Raw genomic sequence first — 21,739 nt, 5'->3', positions numbered from 1 at the left:
TTACTCCATATTTGTCCTACATTCCAGTCAGGCCTAGCAGTAGACTCTGTATCCCCAAAAGCCTCAAACCTGCAAGTGGAGTTGTGCATATTTGAATGTACTAATTTGTCTTCAGGACCATATCATTACAACCTTCTATTTCACTTGAATAAGTTCTGGTGGTCTCTCAAAGACTTTTATTTTTCTGACAAATCTTTACTTACCTTTCCATAATCATGTTCTACTGATTACCTTTCAGGACTATATGGGTCTCTTCTACATATATTTGACTTGTTAGCTAAGTAAACAAACTGAACTAGTCCATGAAATTCTTGGTGTTAGGGAAGTGTCCTTGTAACTTCAACATCTGATACAGGCTTAGCTTTGGAAAACGTTAGTTTGTGAATAGTCAGAATTGAACAAGATGGCAGAAGTGCCTAGTGTTGTGTGGAAAACTGGAAAGAGTTATGCATGTACAAACTACTGTATTTTACTATTAACTAACTGTAAGCCATTAATCCCCCAATAAAGAAATTTAAAAATGTTAGGATTGCTATCAGATGGTCAGATTTAAAACTTCAACTGCTGCACTGTGGTCAGAATAGGGGAGAAAATGAAGTAATGGACAATGATGTCAGAAGTTCTACTGAGGAGCCAGGTGACAACTAAGAGTAGAGCACATATATCACCATTCTCGAGGACCCTGGTTGAAGTCAGTAGTCTCCACCTGCAGGGATAAGCTTCACAAGTGGTAGAAAATGTCTGCCGGGAATAATGTAGTCATGCATGCAATGGTTAGTGCAAGATAACCATGGTGGTAAATTTAAAAAAAGAATATTGGGGAGGAGGAAAAGAAAAAGACATTGCTGTTCTGTTGACATGGGTAGTGGGTGGAGAGACTGGGTTTCTTCCCCTTATGTAGCATTCATTTCTTTGAGAAGCAGTAATATCAGAAAAGGTCAAAAACAAATCAGTGGGAGCAAGAAAAGATTTCAGGATATCCCTCTGTTTGGGAAGCAGAAATAAAATGCTCAATGAGGCTGAAAGGTGATTGTGTCAGAATGATAGGAATATTTAGTGGCAGAGCAGGCCCAGAACCCAAATATCCAATCCAATAGTCCTATGTTTTTCTAGACTGGCAGAACTTAAGCAAATTCGACATGCCAGCTTACAGAAATAACTCTAACCTGATTAGTTATGTCCATGTAGGGAGATTATCCTACTTTGATTTCTGGCTACTCAGCACTTTACCCTAAATAGTTTAGGGACTACTAGAATGCTATTGACTCCTATTTTTCATATTTATCCCACCATTGTATTATCATAAAATGACCTTCTGATTTCCTCTGATTCTCTTTCCCTGCCTCACACACAAAAGAAACATCCTTATGACATATGGAAGGACTCCAACATCAGTCAGTGCATATATTAAGGTTTTAAATCAATTATTGTTCTAGTACACACCCTGGGGTTGAAAAAGAAAGAACATCCAGGACTAACAAACTTGATTGTTCTGGAAAAGTTGCCATTCAGTTCATGCTGGCATTTTTTAGCCTTTCATTTTCTTTAATATTCCAACCACATTAAAAAAGAAAAAAGCTAGCATCTCAAATAACACAGTTTAACATTACTACTTCATTCAGTTTCTCCAGGAGACTCTACCTCCCAGTTTCTTGAGGGCTTCCCTGGGGGCAAAATGCACAGAGTTTGCTTACTTAGTTTTAGAGACAGTTGTCAATCAGATAGTGTGTTCATTAGACCATGGATTATACCTTCTGTTATTGCCTTTTGAGAAAGGGAGAGGCTTGGGCTTGGGAAAATGAACACTTCATAACCTGGCTTTCTTAAACTGAAAACAAAAGGGGGGAAGACTTAATCATAGCAGTTAAGAGACCAAATTACAACTGTATATAACATAGTGAATTTTGACTTAACAAGTACTCAGAGTTGGACCTATGTCATTATTCTGATTTCTAGTGCTCTAAATAAAATTACTATAAAGTATACATGTTTTCCCTAGGCAAGTATTGGAAGTCAGTAAGGATGGTGGCTGCGCCAAGGGGCTGTGCTCTGATTGGAACTCTGCTTCAAGAGGAGACTGAGACTGTTTCTGCCATGGCTTCCTTGACAGTGGATGTGGAACAGTCTTTTGCTCCAGAAGACAGCAGGTAAGTACCCAACATGGGGGAATCATCGCTAAGGTCTGTAGCTTACAGGTTTATAATTAGCATTCACAAACTTTTTTGTACCTGTCTCCACTACTTCTACCATTTATCTTCTTTAAAGCCACACATGTCATGGAACATGCTGTCACCTCTCAAGAATTCAATTATTTTATTCTCCCTGAGAAATGCAGAACTCAGATTCATTGCAGCTCACAAATAAATAGAGATGAAATCGACAGTGAAAAATAAATCACTCTTTGTAGATGAACTTAGTGCAAAGAGGTGTTTGTGAGCTTGGCTTCTCTCTTTAGATATCTGTCTTTATTCCAGATGCATTTTTCATCACTCATTATTTTGAAATCAATGCTATAACAGCGGAATGAAAGGAGAACAGAAATTTGAGGTATAATTGTCAGTTGGTAGTCTAAATAACTAAGGTTTCTTCTTTGACTGTTCTTTACTCACTAGAGGATAAAGACAGAAGCTATATCCAAAGGAGACTGAAGTGTATATAAAGGATATGCATCTGGTTTTATTTTACTTTGTGACATGAAGGAGTAACTCTCAATTAGCCTTTGTATGAATATAATTTTGAGAAAAAATTAAGGGTCACCCTAAGATTGGATTTCTTTGTTCTCCACATAGGAAATGTTAAATTTGGGCCAGTATGATAGCTGACTTAGGAGAAGGCCTGCTTTGTTGTATGGATATACCAGCTTTGAATTTGGTCACCACTGTACTCAGGGACACTTCTGTGCTGTGGTGTCTTTCCCTCTGTCATTCTCTCTCTCTCTGTGTGTCTCTCTCTCTGTCTCTCTCTCTTTGTGTCTCTGTCTCTCTCTCTCTCTCTCTCTCTCTTCTCCTATCTGAAAGGTCAATCAGAGCTTTAAAGCCTTGGAAATGAGAAAAAAAAAGTTTGTTGACTATGTCTGGTATTCATCATAATCCTATTCTTCAGACAGTGCTACATTCAGGAGTTCTTTTTAATTCTTATGTGGCTAAGGCCACCACAAATATACATTAACACTGGTGCTTTCCAAGGCTAATTTCAAAGTCATATTTCCTCAACTTAAAAAATGGATCAGATGAGGCTTTGCTGCCAGCTTGAACTTTTAAATTGTTTCTGAGAAGGAAATAAGACTCCCTCTGTCAATAACATCACTGTTAATTACACAGAGCCTGCTACTAGTGCATAAATTGGCAGTTTCCCCAAGAATGCACAAATTTGAACAGTTTTAACTTTCTTGCTTTTACTGTATACCCAGAGTTTAATGGATTTAACATCTTGTTTTGGTCAAAAGCAGGACATATACTGAAAAAAATTTCATTGCTTTACACAATTATTTTCTTTACCATAGGAACTTACAGAGATTACCAGTGAGGGAAAAAAAGAAAGACAGAAAAAGCATACCATATACCACATTGTATTAGAAGTCATCTTCATAGGAATATCTGGAAAGTACAGAGAACTTATTTTTTTATATCTTTGATAATAAGAACTAACCTCCTGCTGTTTCCAGCTAAGAACTGAACCAAGCTCATATTCCAAAGGTGTTGCAATTGTTCCTAAAGCCAAATTCAGTGAGTTGTCTGTCATCTGAGGGCAATAAAACTGAGGAAACTAGCATCTGTTAGTATTGGATATAAAAAGAGTATAGCTATTCTTTTGAATTCATTTGGTATAAAGAAAAAAAGGCTAAATTCCAACCTGAGTGAAACAAATTGAGTGGTTTTGCTCATTAAACTGCAGAACTTAGAATGATTAACAATAGTAAGTCATGTTATGAGCCCCAAGTAATATTAAAAAAAAAATTCTCAACACTTTGGCAGGAATTGCCCCTGTAAGCATTCTTGTTTATCCTCAGGTAAATAGTGTATTTGACTTATGGTAATCTATAGGGACTTAACCCTAACTTCAGTTCACAATGATTCCCCCCCCACACACACACTTCTTTTAATAGCAGAAAGAATGCTCTGAAGTACAGGGAAAGAACTGAAGCATATGACCTAGACTACCAGTTTGTTTTTCAGTTTTACAAAGATTTCATCTAATTTGATTGATTTTTCTTGTGGGAAGAAAAATGGCTTTATTTTAAATACTCCCTATGGCTCTGAATTTACTTTGAGAGAAAAAGAAAATCCTCTAGAGCTATTTTTTTTTGTATTTCTTTTCAAGTATGCATGAGTGCATGAATTTCATCAGAAAGAGAGAGAGAGAGAGAAGAGAGAGAGAGAGAGTCAGAGTCTAGGAAAGCATTTTTTCCTTCTTAGGGAATTGTTATCAGAATTGTCCTCCTGCTCAATTAGAGAAAAGATGATCTTCAGAATTAGATAAAGGATGCAAAGGTTCTGGGGTATTTGTTATAAATGCAACATGATTGTAAGTACACAGGAAATTGATCAAAGCTAAATGGAAGGAACAGGGTGAAAGCAAGGTTCTTTTTATAGGAAATTCTTGCCAGTTATTTTGGAGGATATATTGGTGTTTGGAATGAGATGACTCATTTTGTACTAAGATTTTGGGTAAAGCAACTCTTTTCCTGGCCAACTCATATCTGACTCATTTACCACTAGTGAATAAGGGATAAAATGCTCCTGGCTAAAGACCATTGTAAGTATTTTTTGTTCATTTTTCTTGGATGGGGGTGGGAGAATGACAACACACTGTGGTCATTTAAGTTTTGTAACTCATTGATGAACCGTGAAGAATAAATTATTATAAAAAGGGTGATTTGTGAAAATACATTTTAGAGATGACAGAAATACAGTTTTCAAAACAATTTTCCTAAGACAGAATGAACAAGCAGGAAAAAAAATATATTGGTAGGTCAGCAAAAAACAAAAAAACTTTTCAGTTTTTCAAGTCAAATTTTATGTTTGAAAATAAAAAAAAAAGATTAGTCTGGTCTTACATAGCATTATCATTTAGAAGATGTAATTGTGAACTTGCTTTATCTTTATTTGCTAGGAAAATGCACCTTTGAAAGATAGTATTTATATTTGTCAGCTAACTGCTTCAAACCTTTCTACTTGAAAAAGATCAGTGCAATATTCAAGTTTATTCTTGAAGACTAGTCCAAACTGCTGAAAACAAAGTTATTTCTGGCAATCATGACTTCAGGATAATCAACTGTTAAGTTACTGAGAGTATTTACTGTAGATTATCTGACTTTTTTTAAATTCAAAAATAAAAATTGAAAGTTAGGGTTTCAAATGTCAGTTTGACCTATTATTGAGTATACTGTGGATCATAATAGATTTTTCTTAATTCAACCATATATGACTGTTTATTGAATCACTTCATCTTCAACTCTTGATATTTCTTTCATGAACATACTATGCTTTCAAGTCATTAGATAAAATAGAAACAAATTTTATTTTTTGTTTATTGAGTCAATATATTCTTAATAATTAAAAATAATATATAGCAATTAATGCAAAATTCTAAGTTTCATCTGCATTAGCAGATGAGTACCAATGAATATATTGACAACCCCACTCTTCATGTATCTAAAGATTTATAAAGAAATACAGACTATCATTAAACATGCATGATTTTCTAAGGTACTTAGAATACATTTTTTTCATTCTTTATTATCCTGTCTCAAAGCTTATAATAGCTAATGTAGCTACTTGGAGGTTTATGGTTTTTCTCTATGACACTTTTCATTCTAGTATATATATATATATATATATTTATCTAATGAGTCAAGCATTCTAATAAAATGCTATTATTAAATTTCATCCAGTATCAAAAATGCTGAATTTAAAAGTGAGCTGTGAACCAGAAGCTCCTGGTAAAAAGTAGAATAACCTTTTCCTACTTATCTTCTTTTTGTCCTTCCCTAGCCCTACATTTTTGTCTCTATTTTTGCTACCAATGCATAATTTCAGGTCATGTGTGAAGTCTGACTTCATAAGACAGGAATTCAATTCAAGGTTTATTATGTATGTTATCAATCTAATTCAGTTCTAGATTCTTATGACAGGAATTCAATTCAAGGTTTATTATGTATGTTATCAATCTAATTCAGTTCTAGATTCTTATAGAGAAGAATCTAATTAGAAAATGGAAGCACGCGAGTTGGGTGGTAGCACTGTGGCTTAAGCACACATGGCGCGGGCACAAGGACTGGCAGAAGGATCCCTGTTGAGCCCCGGGCTCCCCACCTGCAGGGGAGTAGCTTTACAGGCAGTGAAGCAGGTCTACAGATGTCTATCTTTCTCTCCCCCCTCTGTTTCCCCTTCTCTCTCCATTTCTTTCTGTCCTATATAACAATGACGACATGAATAATAACTACAACAACAATAAAAAACAAGGGCAACAAAAGGGAAAATAAAGAAAAAAATAAAATAAAGAAAAATGAAAAAGGAAGCACAGTTCAATAGAACTGTGTGTGAAATGCATGATAATTAATGATGACTTCAATCATTTATCTTCCACTCTAGTCCTATACTCTTTTCATCCCTATAATAAAAGGCCACTTCAGAGTAAGTTTGCCTAAGTTCAGATCTAGTCTCCACCATAATAATTGTGTGATGGACCAAGCTGCTTAATTTTGTGAGCTTTATTTTCCTTGTCTTTAAAATAAAGTAGAAACATCAAAGGTCATTGAAGATAGTGTAAGACAATATAACACAACAATTTAACATAACACCTACACATAATAAATGCAGGTAGAATTTTCAAATAATTTTTCTGCTTCCTCAATTTAATCAATATTTTTTACTCTGGTAACATTGCTTATCACTCAGAAACCAATAATGTTAGAATACAGAGTTGTACTTTACCATTTACATGTTAAAAAAAAAAACACAGCATACTCTGCTTCAAGGACTGTCATATGCAGGGAACCTCAGAAAGCACAGCCTAGCACTGAAGTGCTATCAGCTCTACAAATGTAGTTGAGAAGGGTTGAAGGTAGATAGCATAATGGTAATGCAAAGAGACTCTTATGCCTTAAGACTCCAAAGTCCCAGGTTCAGTCCCCCACACCACCATAAATCAGAGCTGAGCATTGCTCTGGAAAAATAAACAACAAAAAGTAATTGAGAAAAATGTCCCCTACTTTATATCCTATTACCTTCCAGATGCCAAGTTGTAGATGCTACTATGACACCATGCTGACCTCACCAGTGTGTCCCGGAACCCCACCTCTCCAGAGGCCAGACCCACTAAGGAAAGATAGAAACAGGCTGGATCCACCTGCCAATATCCATATCTAGCAGAAAAGCAATTAAGCCAGACCTTCCACCTTCTGCACCCCATAAAAGATTTTGATTGATACTCCCAGAGGGATGAAAAAATAGTGAAGCTTCCAATGGAGGGGGATGGGACATGGAGCTCTGGTTTTGGGAACTGTGTGGAATTATATTTCTGTTATCTTACAATTTTGATAATCATTATTAAATCACTACTAAAATTAAAACAAGCAAAAAGATAAATAATATATCAGTAAGTATCATATATAAAAAAAGAAAAAATACAGCATAATCATTAAAAGCAAGCTATTGATAAATGATCACTAAATAATAAATTGAATCTTTTTAAATCTTGTGTTTAACTGCCTTGATGAAATGTTCAATATACTGTAGATAATAAATGTAATTGAATCCAAAGATAGAAGAAAAACCTTGTCAAAATTTTAAATATTTTATAATGTTACCAGAGCTCTTTTTGTCCCTCTCTAATTACTATCCTCCCAGGGAGTCAGTGTTGTAATAATTTATAAGAACTTTAAAAATATGTGTTTTATGTTTATTTTTTTCATAATAGTAGATGAAAATGGTCATTTTCAGATATTTTGGCTAACAAGAATCCACAGAATTTATAAAGACTGATTAGCTGAGGAAACATGGCAACAACAGGTGAGTCAGAAAAAGAAAGACCTACTGAATGCTCTTACTTATAGATGGAACTTAAGAACAAAGAACAGTAAGGGAAAATATAAGGTGAAACCTGGACTGGGTGTGGCACGTTGTACCAAAGCTAAGCACTATGGAGCAGAAGGGAAAGGGACAGGATGAAGGGATATTGGGGTCCTGGTGTGTCTCTTAGACACCAATCAAGGGAATATGTGTTAGAGTCTATATAGTAAATAATTTAACCACATAGTACAATTAGTAATAAGAAGCACATGAACAATATATAACAACTTAAGAAACCTAGAAAGTAAAAAAATAATAATAAAATAAAAATAAAAATAAACAGCAGGTGAGGAAGCAAAATGGTCATTTAAATGGGGGGAGAATTGTTTGGAGTTAGAGAGTAAAATATAAGGGAGACACTGATATATCACATGACTATCCATTAAAGGAACTGTGAGAATATCTGGTTTCTTCATTATTATTTTTTAATTGCTACCATGGTTATCGCTGGGGCTTAGTACTAGCACTACAGATTCACTACTCTTAGAAGCCATTTTTCTCTCTCTCTCTCTCTTTTTTTTTTTTGTTATTTCTATTTTGTTGAATAAGACAGAGAGAAATTGAGAGAAAGAGTGACAGATAGAAAGGGTGAGAGAAATATAGGCACCAGCCAGCCTGCTTCACCACTCATGAAATGTCACCCCTATACTCAGACTCAAGTCTCTGAACATGGTAATATGTGTGTTTTAATCGAGTGTGCCACAGGATGGCCCCAGTTTCTTCATTTTTTTAAAAATATTTATTTTCCCTTTTGTTGCCCTTGTTGTATTTTATTGTTGTAGTTATTATTGTTGTTGTTGATGATGTCATGTTGTCGTTGTTAGATAGGACAGAGAGAAATGGAGGGAGGAGGTGAAGACAGAGAAGGGGAGAGAAAAACAGACATCTGCAGATCTGCTTCACTGCCTGTGAAGTGACTCCCCTGAAGGTGGGGAGTTGGGAACTTGAACCGGGATCCTTATGCTGGTCCTTGTGTTTTGCACCACGTGTGCTTAACCCGCTGTGCTACCTCCAGACTCCCCAGTTTCTTCATTCTTTAAGCACTTTCGGTTTGTCTTCTATATAACAGATGAAGTTTTGAGAGCTAATGTCACAAAATATCCTTGTATTTCTAAAAATCTTCTCATACTTAACATATATATGTGGTTCAGGAGGTGGCACAGTGGATAAAGCACTGGACTATCAAGCATGAGGTCCTGAGTTCAATTCCCGGCAGCACATTTATCAGAGTAATGTCCGGTTCTTTCTCTCTCTCCTCCTATCTTTCTCATTAATAAATAAATAAAATCATATATATATAATTGCTCCTGTCCATGCTCCCAGAGGGTTAAAGAATAGGAAAACTATTAGGGGAGGGAATGGGATATGGAGTTCTGGTGGCAGGAATTGTGTGGAATTGTACCCCTCTTATCCTATGGTCTTGTCAGTGTTTCCACTTTATAAATAAAAACTTTAAAAAGAAATTACTGCAAGGTCCAGAAATCAAGATAGTTCACCTAGTAGAGCACACAATTTCCCATGTGTGAACTCCTAGACCCAAGAACCTGGCTACTGCAGGAGAACATCATGCAAAAGCAGTTTCACAGGTAGTGGGGTGGTGCTGCTGTGACTCTTCTCTCTATGATACTCTATTCCTTTGTCTTTTACGCTCTATCTGAAATAAAAAGTAAAAATAAGTTGCCAAGAACAGAATAATTGCACTGGTATGAAGCCTCAGTAAAATCAAGGAAGCAATAAATAAATAAATAAATAAATAAATAAACGTTACTGTAAAGGGACCAAGTGATCGTTTACTGGAAGGGCACATGACTAAAGTTCTGAGTTTGATCCTCTGCACCAGATGGGAGTACCACCACACTTGAGAAAAGCTCGCCAATATGGGAGCAGTGTTGAGATGCCTTTCCTTTTCTCTGTTTCTCTCCCCTTTGTTTTTCTCTATCTATCTGAACCAAAAAGAATAAAAACTTGTGATTTTACTTTATGATGATAGTAAATGGTTCATTTTGAATTTTTATTATTATGCCCAGAAGTTTGAGTCCAGATCTCACACAAAGAAGACGAGAATCACATGCAATAGCAAGAGCCTTTATTAGGAAGCTTAAACTTAGGCTGCCAACACCCTTTCAAGCAAAGGGAGAGTCTGCGACCCTGATCATTTGTCGTCCCACCTTTTTATAGTTATCACAGGGTGGGTACAGGTGGAAATATTTACGTAGAACAAGGAACAGTTGGTTTCAGGTTAATGGCTGTTCTCAATGTAACGATATTCAGGTCTTTTCTTTAACCTCACAGTTATCTTTCTCATACTAGTGATACTATACATATGATACTCTCTTTCATGATGCTGAGCATAAAGCTACAACTCTCAGTCAACTATTTGGTAATATTACACTAGCACGAGGTTAAATAAATGATACTCTGAATAATTTATTGCCTGAAAGTTTTAAAAATATTTTTATATTTTGTTTCTTTGTATTTTGTTGTATAGTAAATCAATACAAAAAAAAGACTAATATTCTTCTTTATTTAGAGAGAGAGATGAAAGAAACCACAGCACCAAAACTTTCATTTATTTATTTATAGAAAGAAAACATTGACAAAATCATAGGATAAGAGGGGTACAACTCCACACAATTCCTACCACCAGAACTCTGCATCCCATGCCCTCCCCTAATAGCTTTCCTATTCATTTTTTTTAAATTTTTTATTTAAGAAAGGGTACATTAACAAAACCATAGGATAGGAGGGGTACAACTTCACACATTTCCCACCACCCGGTCTCTATATCCCATCCCATCCCCTGATAGCTTTCCCATTCTCTATCCCTCTGGGAGTATGGACCCAGGGTCCTTGTGGGTTGCAGAAGGTGGAAGGTGTGGCTTCTGTAATTGCTTTCCCGCTGAACATGGGTGTTGACTGGTTGATCCATACTCTCAGTCTGCCTCTCTCTTTCCCTAGTAGGATGGGTCTCTGGGGAAGCAGAGCTCCAGGACATATTGGTGGGTTCCTCAGTCCAGGAAGTCTGGTCGGCATCTTGCTGGCACCCAGAACCTGGTGGCTGAAAAGAGAGTTAACATACAAAGCCAAACAAATTGTTGAACAATCATGAACCTAAAGGCTGGAATAGTGCAGATGAAGTGTTGGGGGATACTCTCTGCAGACTCTTTAACCCTCTGGGAGTATGGACCTAAGGTCACTGTGGGATGCAAAAGGTGGAAGGTGTGGATTCTGTAATTGCTTCCCCAATGAACATGGGCATTGACAGGTCAATCCATACTCTCAGCCTGTCTCTCTCTCTTTCCCTAGTAGGATGGGACTCTGGGGAAGCTGAGCTCCAGGATACATTGGTGGGGTTGTCTGTCCAGAGAAGTCTGGTCAGCATTATGCTAGCATCTGGAACCTGGTGGCTGAAAAGAGAGTTAATATACAAGGCCAAACAAATGGTTGATCAATCATGAACTTAAAGGCTGGAATAGTACAGATGAAGAGTTGGGGGGTACTTCATTTTGTAGAAAGCTAGTAGGCATATTTTAGTTAAATTCCAAAGGGCCTGTGGCTATACTAGTTTTCTTTTTTTTTCCTGCTGAGCCTGAAATCTGTTATACAGGTGGATCCAAGTTATTCTCTGGGGAGATGATGTTATGTCTGGAAAAGGAAGAGAAGGCTGGATCAGGGAAAAGAGTAGCACCCTTGCTAGGGAATTATGCAGATGCAGTCACATCTGCCAACCTGTCCCCTCAGGCTTTGCCACTTCCCATGATATTCTCGCAGTGCCTTTTTCAACCAATCCTGTCCCGACACATCACTCCTGGTTGTTGCCCTATAAAGCTCTTCTTCTTCTGCCCCTAGTCTCTCTTGCGTACTTTTCACTTCTGCAAAGGGACGCAAGGTGTGCTGCGCATAGCAGGAGGCAGCCATTTTTGCTAACTCCTGGTGGCTGGAACCACTGCACTCTCACCCAACTCTGAGGTGCCCATGCGAATAAAGATTTGTGTTCCCTCTTCGCTCCAGATCTCCTCTCTCTCTTCTCCGCAGCACAGCCCGACACACCCTAATATGGGAGAGGGGTATAAATATTGTTGACTATAAACCCAATCGATTTGATTTGGTTTGGGGACCATATTCAGCTTAGGAGCCTATGTGACCACTGCATTCCTATAGATCTGAGCTCATATTCCATTGTATGTATTTTTTTTTAATTTTATTTTATTCAATAAGACAGAGATAAATTGAGGGGGAGATAGACTGCAAAAGAGAAAGATTGACACCTACAGACCTACTTTACTGCTTGTGAAACTTCTCCTCGAAGGTGGGGCGCCAGGGTTCAAACCTCACTTATGCCAGTTCTTGTGTAGTGTTATGTGTGCTTAACCAGGTGTGACAATATCAGGTCCCAGGCTGTTTTTTATTTGATTTTTTTTGGACCTCACTAAACAATGTTTTTGAGACCTATGCAATTAGGAGTTGGTTCCTTTTATTATTGTGCATTATTTCACTGTATAAAAATATCTTGCACCTGTAGATAGATATTTATTTAACTAGTTTCCATTTGAGACTATTAAGAATAATGGTGTAATAAAATTCCTTTATTATTGTGATTAAAAGCATATAACAAAAATATAGTCTTGACTATTTTAAGTATACAGTACAAAAGTATTATACAATATGCCTCTAGAAATTTTTACCTTACAAAACTGAAACTTTACACAATTTGGACATTTTCCATTTTTTTCTTGCCACCTGATCCTGACAATCATCCTTCTACTTCAGGTTTCTAAGAACTTGACCACTTTATGTGCTTCTTATCTTTGTTACTCTTTTGTGATTGGCTCATTTTACTGAGCATAACGCCATCAGTACTCATCTATATAACAGCATTTGACATGTACTTATTTATGTGATGGAATAATATTCCATTGTATGTATATACCATTGATCTGTCAATAGTCATTTCATTGTTTCATTATTTAGATATTGTGTATGATGGTGGAATAAGACTTAGTCTAGGGGTGAAAGAAACTGAGAAAGACTTAATCTAGGGGTGAAAGAAACTGAGAAAAATTTATACAAGTACTAATAACCATATTTACTGTAAGCCATTAATCCCCCATATATATTACAATGACCATGAGTGTGCAGTTACTCTTTTCAACATTCTGTGTTTCAGTATTTTGTATGTATATGCAGAAGTAGAATATCTAGATCATATGATAAAACTATTTTCATTTTTAAGCAATATGCATTTAAACATATTTTTATACAAACTTTTATTTTATAAACATAAGCACTTGACTACTTCCAAGCAAAATGGTGGCCTAGCATCAGCTATGATACCAAGAAATTGACTCCAGAAACCAAATGTAGTCTAAAGATGAATTTTCTTTTTTTTATTTTTTATAATTTTTAACTTTTTAAAATTTATTTATGAAAAGGAGACATTAACAAAACCATAGGATAATAGGGTTACAACTCCACAGAGTTCCCACCACCAGCTCTCCATATCCCATCTCTTCCCCTGATAGCTTTCCTATTCTTTATCCCTCTGGGAGTATGGACCCAAGCTCATTTTGGGATGCAGAAGGTGGAAGGTCTGGCTTCTGTAATTTCTTCCCCCTGGGCATAGACTGGTTGATCCATACTCCCATCCTGCCTCTCTCTTTCCTGAGTAGGGTGGGGCTCTGGGGAAGCTAAGCTCCAAGACACATTGGTGGGGTTGTCTGTCCAGAGAAGGCTAGCCAACATCATGCTAGCATCTGGAACCTGTTGGCTGAAAAGAAAGTTAACATACAAAGCCAAATAAATTGTTGAACAATCATGGACCTAAGGCTGGAATAGTACAGATGAAGAGTTGGGAGGTACTGCATTTTGTAGATAATTAGTATGCATATTTTAGTTAAATTCCAAAGGGCCTGTGGCTACACTAGTTTTTTTTTTTTCTACTGACCCTAAAATCTGATATGCAGGTAGATCCAAGTTATTGTCTGGGGAGATGATATCATGGCTGGAAAAAGAACAGAAAGATGCATCAGGGAAGAGAGTAGCTCCCTAATATGAGAAACATGTAAAAATATTGTGACGTAAACCCCATTGATTTGATTTGGTCTGGGTCCCATAATCAGCATAGGAACCTATGTGACCTCTGCATCCTAGTAGTTCTGAGCTCACATTCTGTGGTCATGAGTAGGAACATTCCAAGCTGCCCCAATATCTGACCATCTTCCACAGGTGTAGCATAGAGTTTGTTGTCCAGCCTCCCTTTGGAGGATGGAACATTCTCTACCACTGTTTATCCAAGTTGAGGGCAAGGTCCTATGGGGGGCCCACAAAGGGATCTATTGTGTTGTTCCTGATAGAGATGGCCGGTAACAATGAAAAGAGGGATTTATTTGAGATCTAGGCCATTCATGTCTGGGAATCTCAGGACTCCCCGATTAGGGCCCCAATGATGGTGTGGCCTGATAGTGACTAAAGAGTCAATATTAAAGTATGCCAATCTCTTTCCCTCATTCAGTTTTTGCAGTCTTTGCTTTGCTAAGGTTAGCTTTGGAGTGAGTGAGAGAACTATAATAGGAAGTAGGTGAAGAGGGTATCTAAGTCTAATTAGATACTATTTCATTTTGAACTTTTTACTGACTCACTGTAGACTGTTGTATGCTTTTGCTTTCAGGTATATATTTTGCCCTAGTATATGCTCTATCCCACGGGATCTGGTCTATATCTAGATTTTGGGACTTTGTTAGGAAGTGAACTTCCTGGAATGGAATTAGAGAATACTATGAAAGGAAAGTTATCACCAGAAGAATGAAGCTGAAAGGTTGAAATTCCATGCCTAATGTCTCTGGATAGAGTCTGAAATGAAGCATGTTGAGGTGGTACCCTTTGTGTTGATTAGGTTGGGATCAGTGGATGCAATATTATTTGGTATGAATTGAGAGAAGCATGCAGGAAAGTGCGCCCCACCATAGAGGTTCCAGGACTAGGGGTAATATAGGCTCTGTAGAGGAAATGTGAAGTTCTTGTTTCATTTTTAGTGTTCAAGAAGACAATAGATAGTTATTGTTATAATCACGTTATTTGGCAATTGGGTTAACTTTGAAAAATTCCTTTGTTAGGCTTTGCTGTATCATACCCAACATCACCATAATTTATGTCCTTTGATATTATTTGTATATAGCTGGGCCACCGGTTGCGTCTGTTCTCCTTGGTCTAGACTTTTGAGAATCAAAATGTCAAAGACTCAGCCTATGTATTAAAAAGACTCAGTCTGTGTTTTAAAAGTTAGAGACATATGATCAATATTCCCCCTCTCATTAATTAGTGATTTATATGACTACAAATTAATAGAAGTCTACATAAACATCATTTCCACCACCAAAATGCTGTGTCCCATTTCACACCTCCACCCTGCTGCCCCAGGAAGCCTAATATCCACCCTCACCCTCTCCCCAGGGTTTTTACTTTGGTGCCCTACTCCAGATTTAGTCAAATCCTGCTTTTAGTTTCCCTTTATGTTCTTCTTTCTCAATTTCTGTTGATGAGTGGGATCATCCCATACTCATCTTTATCTTTCTGACTTAGCTCACTTAACATAATTTCTTCTAACTCCATCCAAGATGGGTCAGAGAAGGTGGATTCATTGTTCTTAATAGCTGCATAGTATTCCATAGTGTATATATACCACAGCTTTCTCAGCCAATCATCTGTTGTTGGGCACCTGGGTTGCTTCCAGGTTTTAGCTATTATGAATTGTGCTGCTATGAACATAGGTGTACACATTTTTTTTTTGGTTGGGTGTTATGGAGTCCTTGTAGTGTATCCCCAGGAGAGTAATTACTGGGTCATATGGAAGGTCCACAACTAGCCTTGTGAGAGTTCTAAAGACTGCTCTCCACAGAGACTGGAACAATTTACATTCCCACCAGCAGTGCAGAAGGGTTCCTCTGTCCCCACAGCCTCTCCAACATTTGTTGCTGCTGTTCTTTTTGATGTGTGCCATTCTCACAGGAATGAGATGGTATCTCAATGTTGTCTTTATTTGCATTCCTCTGACAATCAGTAACCTGGAGCAGTTTTTCATGAGCTTGGTAGCCTTTGAGATCTCTTCTGTAGTGAATGTTCTGTTCATATCTTCTGCCTATTTTGGATGGGGTCATTTGCTTTTTTGTTGCTAAGTTTTCTGAGCTCCTTGTATATTTTGGTGATTAGTCTCTTGTCTGATGTATGGCATGTGAACATCTTCTCCCATTCTGTGAAGGGTCTCCTTGTTTGTGTGACAGTTTCTTTGGCTGTGCAGAAGCTTTTCAATTTGATGTAGTCCCATTGCTTTGTTTCTGCTTCAGTTTTCCTTGCAATTGGGTTTGTTTCATTAAAGATGTCCTTGAGGTTTAGGTGGGAAAGTGTTTCACCAAAGTTTCCCTATAAGTATTTGATAGTTTCTGGTCTAATATCCAGGTCTGTGGTCCATTTGGAATTCATTTTAGTTTCTGGTGAGATGAGGTGATTAAATTTCATTCTTCTGCATGTTTCAACCCAGTTTTCCCAGCATCATTTATTGAAGAGAGCCTCCTTCCTCCATTTAATACTTTGGGCCCCATTATCAAAGATAAGATATCCATAGGTGTGGGGGTTTAGTTCTGGGCTTTCAATCTGTTCCACTGGTCTGTATGACTATTTTTGTTCCAGTACCAGGCTGTTTTGATGATGATGGTGGCCTTATAATATAGTTTGAGATCTGGGAGTGTGATGCTACATTTCTTTTTCTTTTCCTCAAGATTGTTTTGGCAATTCTAGGTGTTTTCTGGTTCCAGATAAATGATTATAGTATTTTTTCTATTCTCTTAAAGAAGCTTGGTGGAACAATGATGGGTATTGCATTAAATTTGTATATGGCTCTGGGGAGAATATTCATCTTGATGATATTTATTCTTCCAAGCCATGAACATGGGATAGCTTTCCATTTCTTGGTATTAGTTTCTATTTCCTTGAATAGTGACTCATAGTTTTCAGTATACAAGTCTTTCCCTTCTTTGGTCAACTTTATTCCTAGGTATTTTATTAATTTTGCTGCAACAGTGAATGGGAGTGATTTCTGGATGTTCTCTTCTTCTGATTTAGTGTTTGCTTAAAAAAATGCCACTGATTTTTGTACATTGATTTTGTAGCCTGACACCTTGTTATATTGCCTAATAACTCCCAGTAGTTCTCTGCTGGATTATTTAGGTTTTTCTATATATACTATCATATCATCTGCAAATAGTGAGAGATTGACTTCTTCCCTTCCAATCTGTATTCCTTTGATTTCTTTCTCTTGCCTGATTGCTATGGTAAGAACTTCCGTTATTATGTTCAAGAGTAATGGTGATCTGTACAGCAAACCATAACAAAAGGACTTTTCAAAGTTAACCCAATTAACAAATAATGTGATGATAACATTAACTATCGATTGTCTTTTTGAACCCTAAGACAGCAGGAACCTCACATCTCCACTATAGAGCCCCTACTTCCCCCAGTCCTGGAACCCTTGGATAGGGCCCACTTTCCCGTATGCATCTCCCAATCCAAAACAAATAATATTGCATCCGCCGATCACAACCTAACCAATGCAACGATTGCCACCTCAACATGCTTCACCTCAGACTGTGTCCAGAGACTTCACGTGTGGAATGACAACCCTTCAGCTTCATTACTCAGGTGAGACCTTTCCTTTCATAGTACACTCTAATTTCATCTCAGGTAGTTCACTTTCTAACAAAGTCCCATAACCTAGATATACACCAGTTTCTGTGAGAGAGAGCTTATGGTCACACGTATCCATAAACTACTGCAAAATATATACCTGAAAGCAGAAGTACACTAGAGTTTGCAGTGAGTACCTCCCTAACACTTCCTCTCCACTATTCCAAGCTTGGGATCCATGATTGCTCAACAAATTGTTTGGCTTCGTATGTTAACTCTCTTTTCAATCACCAGGTTCCAGATGCCACCAGGATGCTGGCCAGGCTTCCCTGGATTGAAGACCCCACCAATGTGTCCTGGAGCTCAGCTTCCCCAGAGACACACCTTACTAGGGAAAGAGAGAGGCAGACTGGGAGTATGGACTGACCAGTCAACGCCCATGTTCAGCGGGGAAGCAATTACAGAAGCCAGACCTACCTTCTGCAACCCTCAATGACCCTGGGTCCATGCTCCCAGAGGGCTAGAGAATGGGAAAGCTATCATGGGAGGGGGTGGGTTATGGAGATTGGGTGGTGGGAATTGTGTGGAGTTGTACCCCTCATACCTTATGTTTTTGTTCATTAATCCTTTCTTAAATTAAAAAAAAAAAAGAGTAATGGTGATAATGGACAGCTAGTTCCCGATCTGAGGGGGAATGCTTTCAGCTTCTGTCCATTGAGTATGATGTTGGCTATAGGTTTGCTATATATGGACTCCACTATCTGAGGAACTTAGCATCTATTCTCATTTTTGTAGTATTTTGATCATGAATGGGTGTTGGATTTTGTCAAAGTCTTTCTCTGCATCTATTGAGATAATCATGTGTTTTTTGGTTTTGCTTTTACTGATGTAGTGAATGACATTGTTTGACTTATGTATGTTATACCAGCCTTGCATTCCTGGGATAAATCCCACATGGTCATGATGAACTATCTTTTTGATATACTGCTGTATCTGGTTGGCCAGGATCTTGTTTAATATTTTGGCTTCTATGTTCATCAGAGATATTGGTCTGTAGTTTTCCTTTTTTGCTGTGTCCCTATCTGCTTTTGGTATCAGGGTGATGTTGGCTTCTTAGAAGATGAAATGGAGTGTTCCTTTTTCTTCTATCTTGTGGAAGAGCTTTAGAAGTGTAGGTATTAGCTGTTTCATGAAGGCTTTGTAGAATTCCTTTGTGAAGCCATCTGGTCCAGGACTTCTGTTATTGGGAAGATTCTTAATAACTGTTTCTATTTCTTTGAATGTGATTGGTACATTTAGGTTTTGTAGTTCTTCTTGGTTCAATTTTGGAAGGGTAGATGTTTCCAGGAATTTTTCCATTTCTTCCAGATTCTCTAGCTTGGTGGCTTATAGTTCTTCGTAGAAGTCTCGCTTGATTTTCTGGATTTCTGTGGTGTCCTTTGGGATATCTCCTTTATCGTTTACAATTCTATTTATTTGAGTGGATGGAAAAGGGACACGTGGATATAATAATAGTAGTAATAAAATGAAATAGAGTAGAAAACCCCTAACAATCAGTCTGCAGCTTGGACTTCTCCAATTGGCTGTAGGCAGCCTGAGCCAAGACAGACAATTGTAAGAAATATCGAAAAAAGAAAAAAAAAAAGAAAGAAAGAAACCCTCTAGGTAGTCTTTCCCAAACAGGGATGAGGCTCTGATTGGTCAGGTATTTTGTCACTCAACTAGAGATCCAGCCACTTAAAAAAAGAGAGAAGTTAAAGGAAGAGGTTTGGAATGACAACTCTGGTGACCCAGGAATCTTGTTAAAGAAAATAGCTCAGTGGAGAGCCAGCTAGGAGAAGCTTGGGGCTTGTTCTGGGGTGAGGGGAATGAAATCAGAAATAATCAAAGGATTTTTCCTTTGTTCCCCTGGCCTCTGTTTGTCAACCCAAGAGAGAGTTTTGGGACTATATTTTGGTATCACTCTGACCAGCCTGTGTTCACCCTCCTACAGACAGCCCAGTATCCTACCCTATCCGGAGAATCCCAGGTTGCAAGCTGTTGCCTCTTGGAGCTCACAGCAGCTGCGGCTCCAAATTTGTGATCTTGGCTCCTCACCCTTCTTATACTTTTTATATTTATTTATTTTCCCTTTTGTTGACCTTCTTGTTGTAATTATTATTGTTTTTGTTGTCGATGTCATCATCATTGTTAGATAGGACAGAGAGAAATGGAGAGAGGAGGGGAAGACAGAGAGGAGGAAAGAAAGATAGGCACCTGCAGACCTGCTTCACCTCCTGTGAAGTGACTCTCCTGCAGGTGGGGAGCTGGGGGCTCGAACCAAGATCCTTACACCATTCCTTGCACTTTGCGCAACTTCCATACCAATAGCAAGCCTTGGGCTAACCAACTTCTAGCAAATTAGCAGTCTAGCATACAACCCTAGCATAGTTAAGCCTATGACTGGGTTTTCAACAGACTTGCATAACACAATATGAACAACTCAAAAGAAAAAAATTACAGAAACCAGAAAGATGAGAAAGCCATTGTCTGAAGGAGGATAAAACAGAGAGAAACAGTATATAAACAGCTGAACCTCAATATGAGTCAATAGGTTCAATCATGGTACAAGGAGACAGACTTCACAGGGGAGGAAGAAGAGTTCCAGCACTCAAGATTCTACAGCCTATACCTTTCACCAACAAAAGCAGGAGACACTAACACACAGAGAAAACACACAGTATTCGCATTTGAGGACATTATTCATGGTTGCAACTGTTTATAACACTAGAGAAAAAAAAAATCTCTTAAGAACTCAGTGGCATTTTAACTAGCCAGAACAGTTATAGGTTGACTACCATCACCACACTCCTAGGGGAGAATTTGTTGTGCCCACAGATTGTAGTTCCCAGAATTCAGAATTGATGACTCCTGGAAACAAAGGAATCCACTAGTATCTAGGGGATACCAGAGGGAGGAAGTTATTTCTACCTTTCTCAGACATTTCAAGGACCCCTCAAATTTAATCTGATTAGGATCTGCACCACTCCACAGCTGATTTACTTCTAGGTTGGTAAAATAACATGAATCTCTCTGTCCTACCCAGAGACTAAAGAGATAATTTGTTAATCTATGCATCTTAGTTTAAACACTTATTCTTTCCCAAAGGTAATAGGACCATAACTACTACCTATTCTCCTCTCAGTCCTCCAGAGAGTTCAGCATAATCCATTAACCAAATTAATTAATACTCACTCGCAATCCAATCACTTTTGAGAGGTCAACTGGGCCTAACTTATTACACCCCTCTACACTCACAAACACACACATTCTTCAGTAGCTAGAGTCCATCTCTTTTGAACTAAACTTTTGGAAGAGCCCATCTCAATTACAGACAATTCCAGCATCCTCACCATAGTAAACCACCACAGCAGAGAAAAGTTCACCACAAAGAGAACCTGCTTTTGCTGAGTTTTTGTATCCTCAATAAAGACCACTGAAAATCCAATAAATCATAATGGCAGACAGAAGAAAGCCCCTTTCCCTTAACCACCTTCACCAAGTAAGAACTCAAGACAGAAGTCCTGAAAGAGCCCCAAATACAGAGGAATTAGATATAAAAGTTTTTAGTACATCATTCCCCAGTGAACTCAGAGAACTATAGAAACTAATAGTGAAAATCCCAAATCAGAGAGACAAATAGAAAATCATAAAAACATTAATAAAAGAACTAAAGAGAAATCATAATTATAGTACTTAAACTAGATAGCAAAGTTACTAAATAAGAGGCCACAATAACAGAGCTAAGGAATACAAATGAGGGACTCATCAGCAAAATGTGAGGCAGAAAATCCAATAAGGTAGCTAAAGGATGTGGCAGAAAACACAAAGGAAAACAGAAAAGAAAGAAAGAGAACAAATGACAGTGAAAAATGGGATTTAAACATCTATGAAGCAACATTAAAAGAAGCTGCATACACATCACTGCTATACCAGAAGAAGGGAAGAAAGGG

At 37.7% G+C, this 21,739-nt stretch overlaps 1 protein-coding gene across 6 annotated transcripts in view; it reads left to right on the top strand.

The window, feature by feature from the left end:
- HDAC9 (histone deacetylase 9) overlaps positions 1–21,739 on the top strand; it is a 1,141,821-nt gene that overhangs the window by 1,100,242 nt on the left and 19,840 nt on the right. For all 6 annotated transcript variants that reach the window (XM_060196121.1, XM_060196126.1, XM_060196123.1 and 3 more), the window contains one exon: positions 2,000–2,147. In XM_060196121.1, the coding sequence (XP_060052104.1) occupies positions 2,000–2,147 (148 nt within the window). The remainder of the gene's footprint in view (positions 1–1,999; positions 2,148–21,739) is intronic.

This window comes from Erinaceus europaeus, chromosome 8 (assembly GCF_950295315.1).
Source record: "Erinaceus europaeus chromosome 8, mEriEur2.1, whole genome shotgun sequence".
Lineage (NCBI taxonomy): Eukaryota > Metazoa > Chordata > Mammalia > Eulipotyphla > Erinaceidae > Erinaceus > Erinaceus europaeus.
Note: the sequence above shows the minus strand (reverse complement) of the source record. Positions and strands in the feature narration are given on the sequence as shown.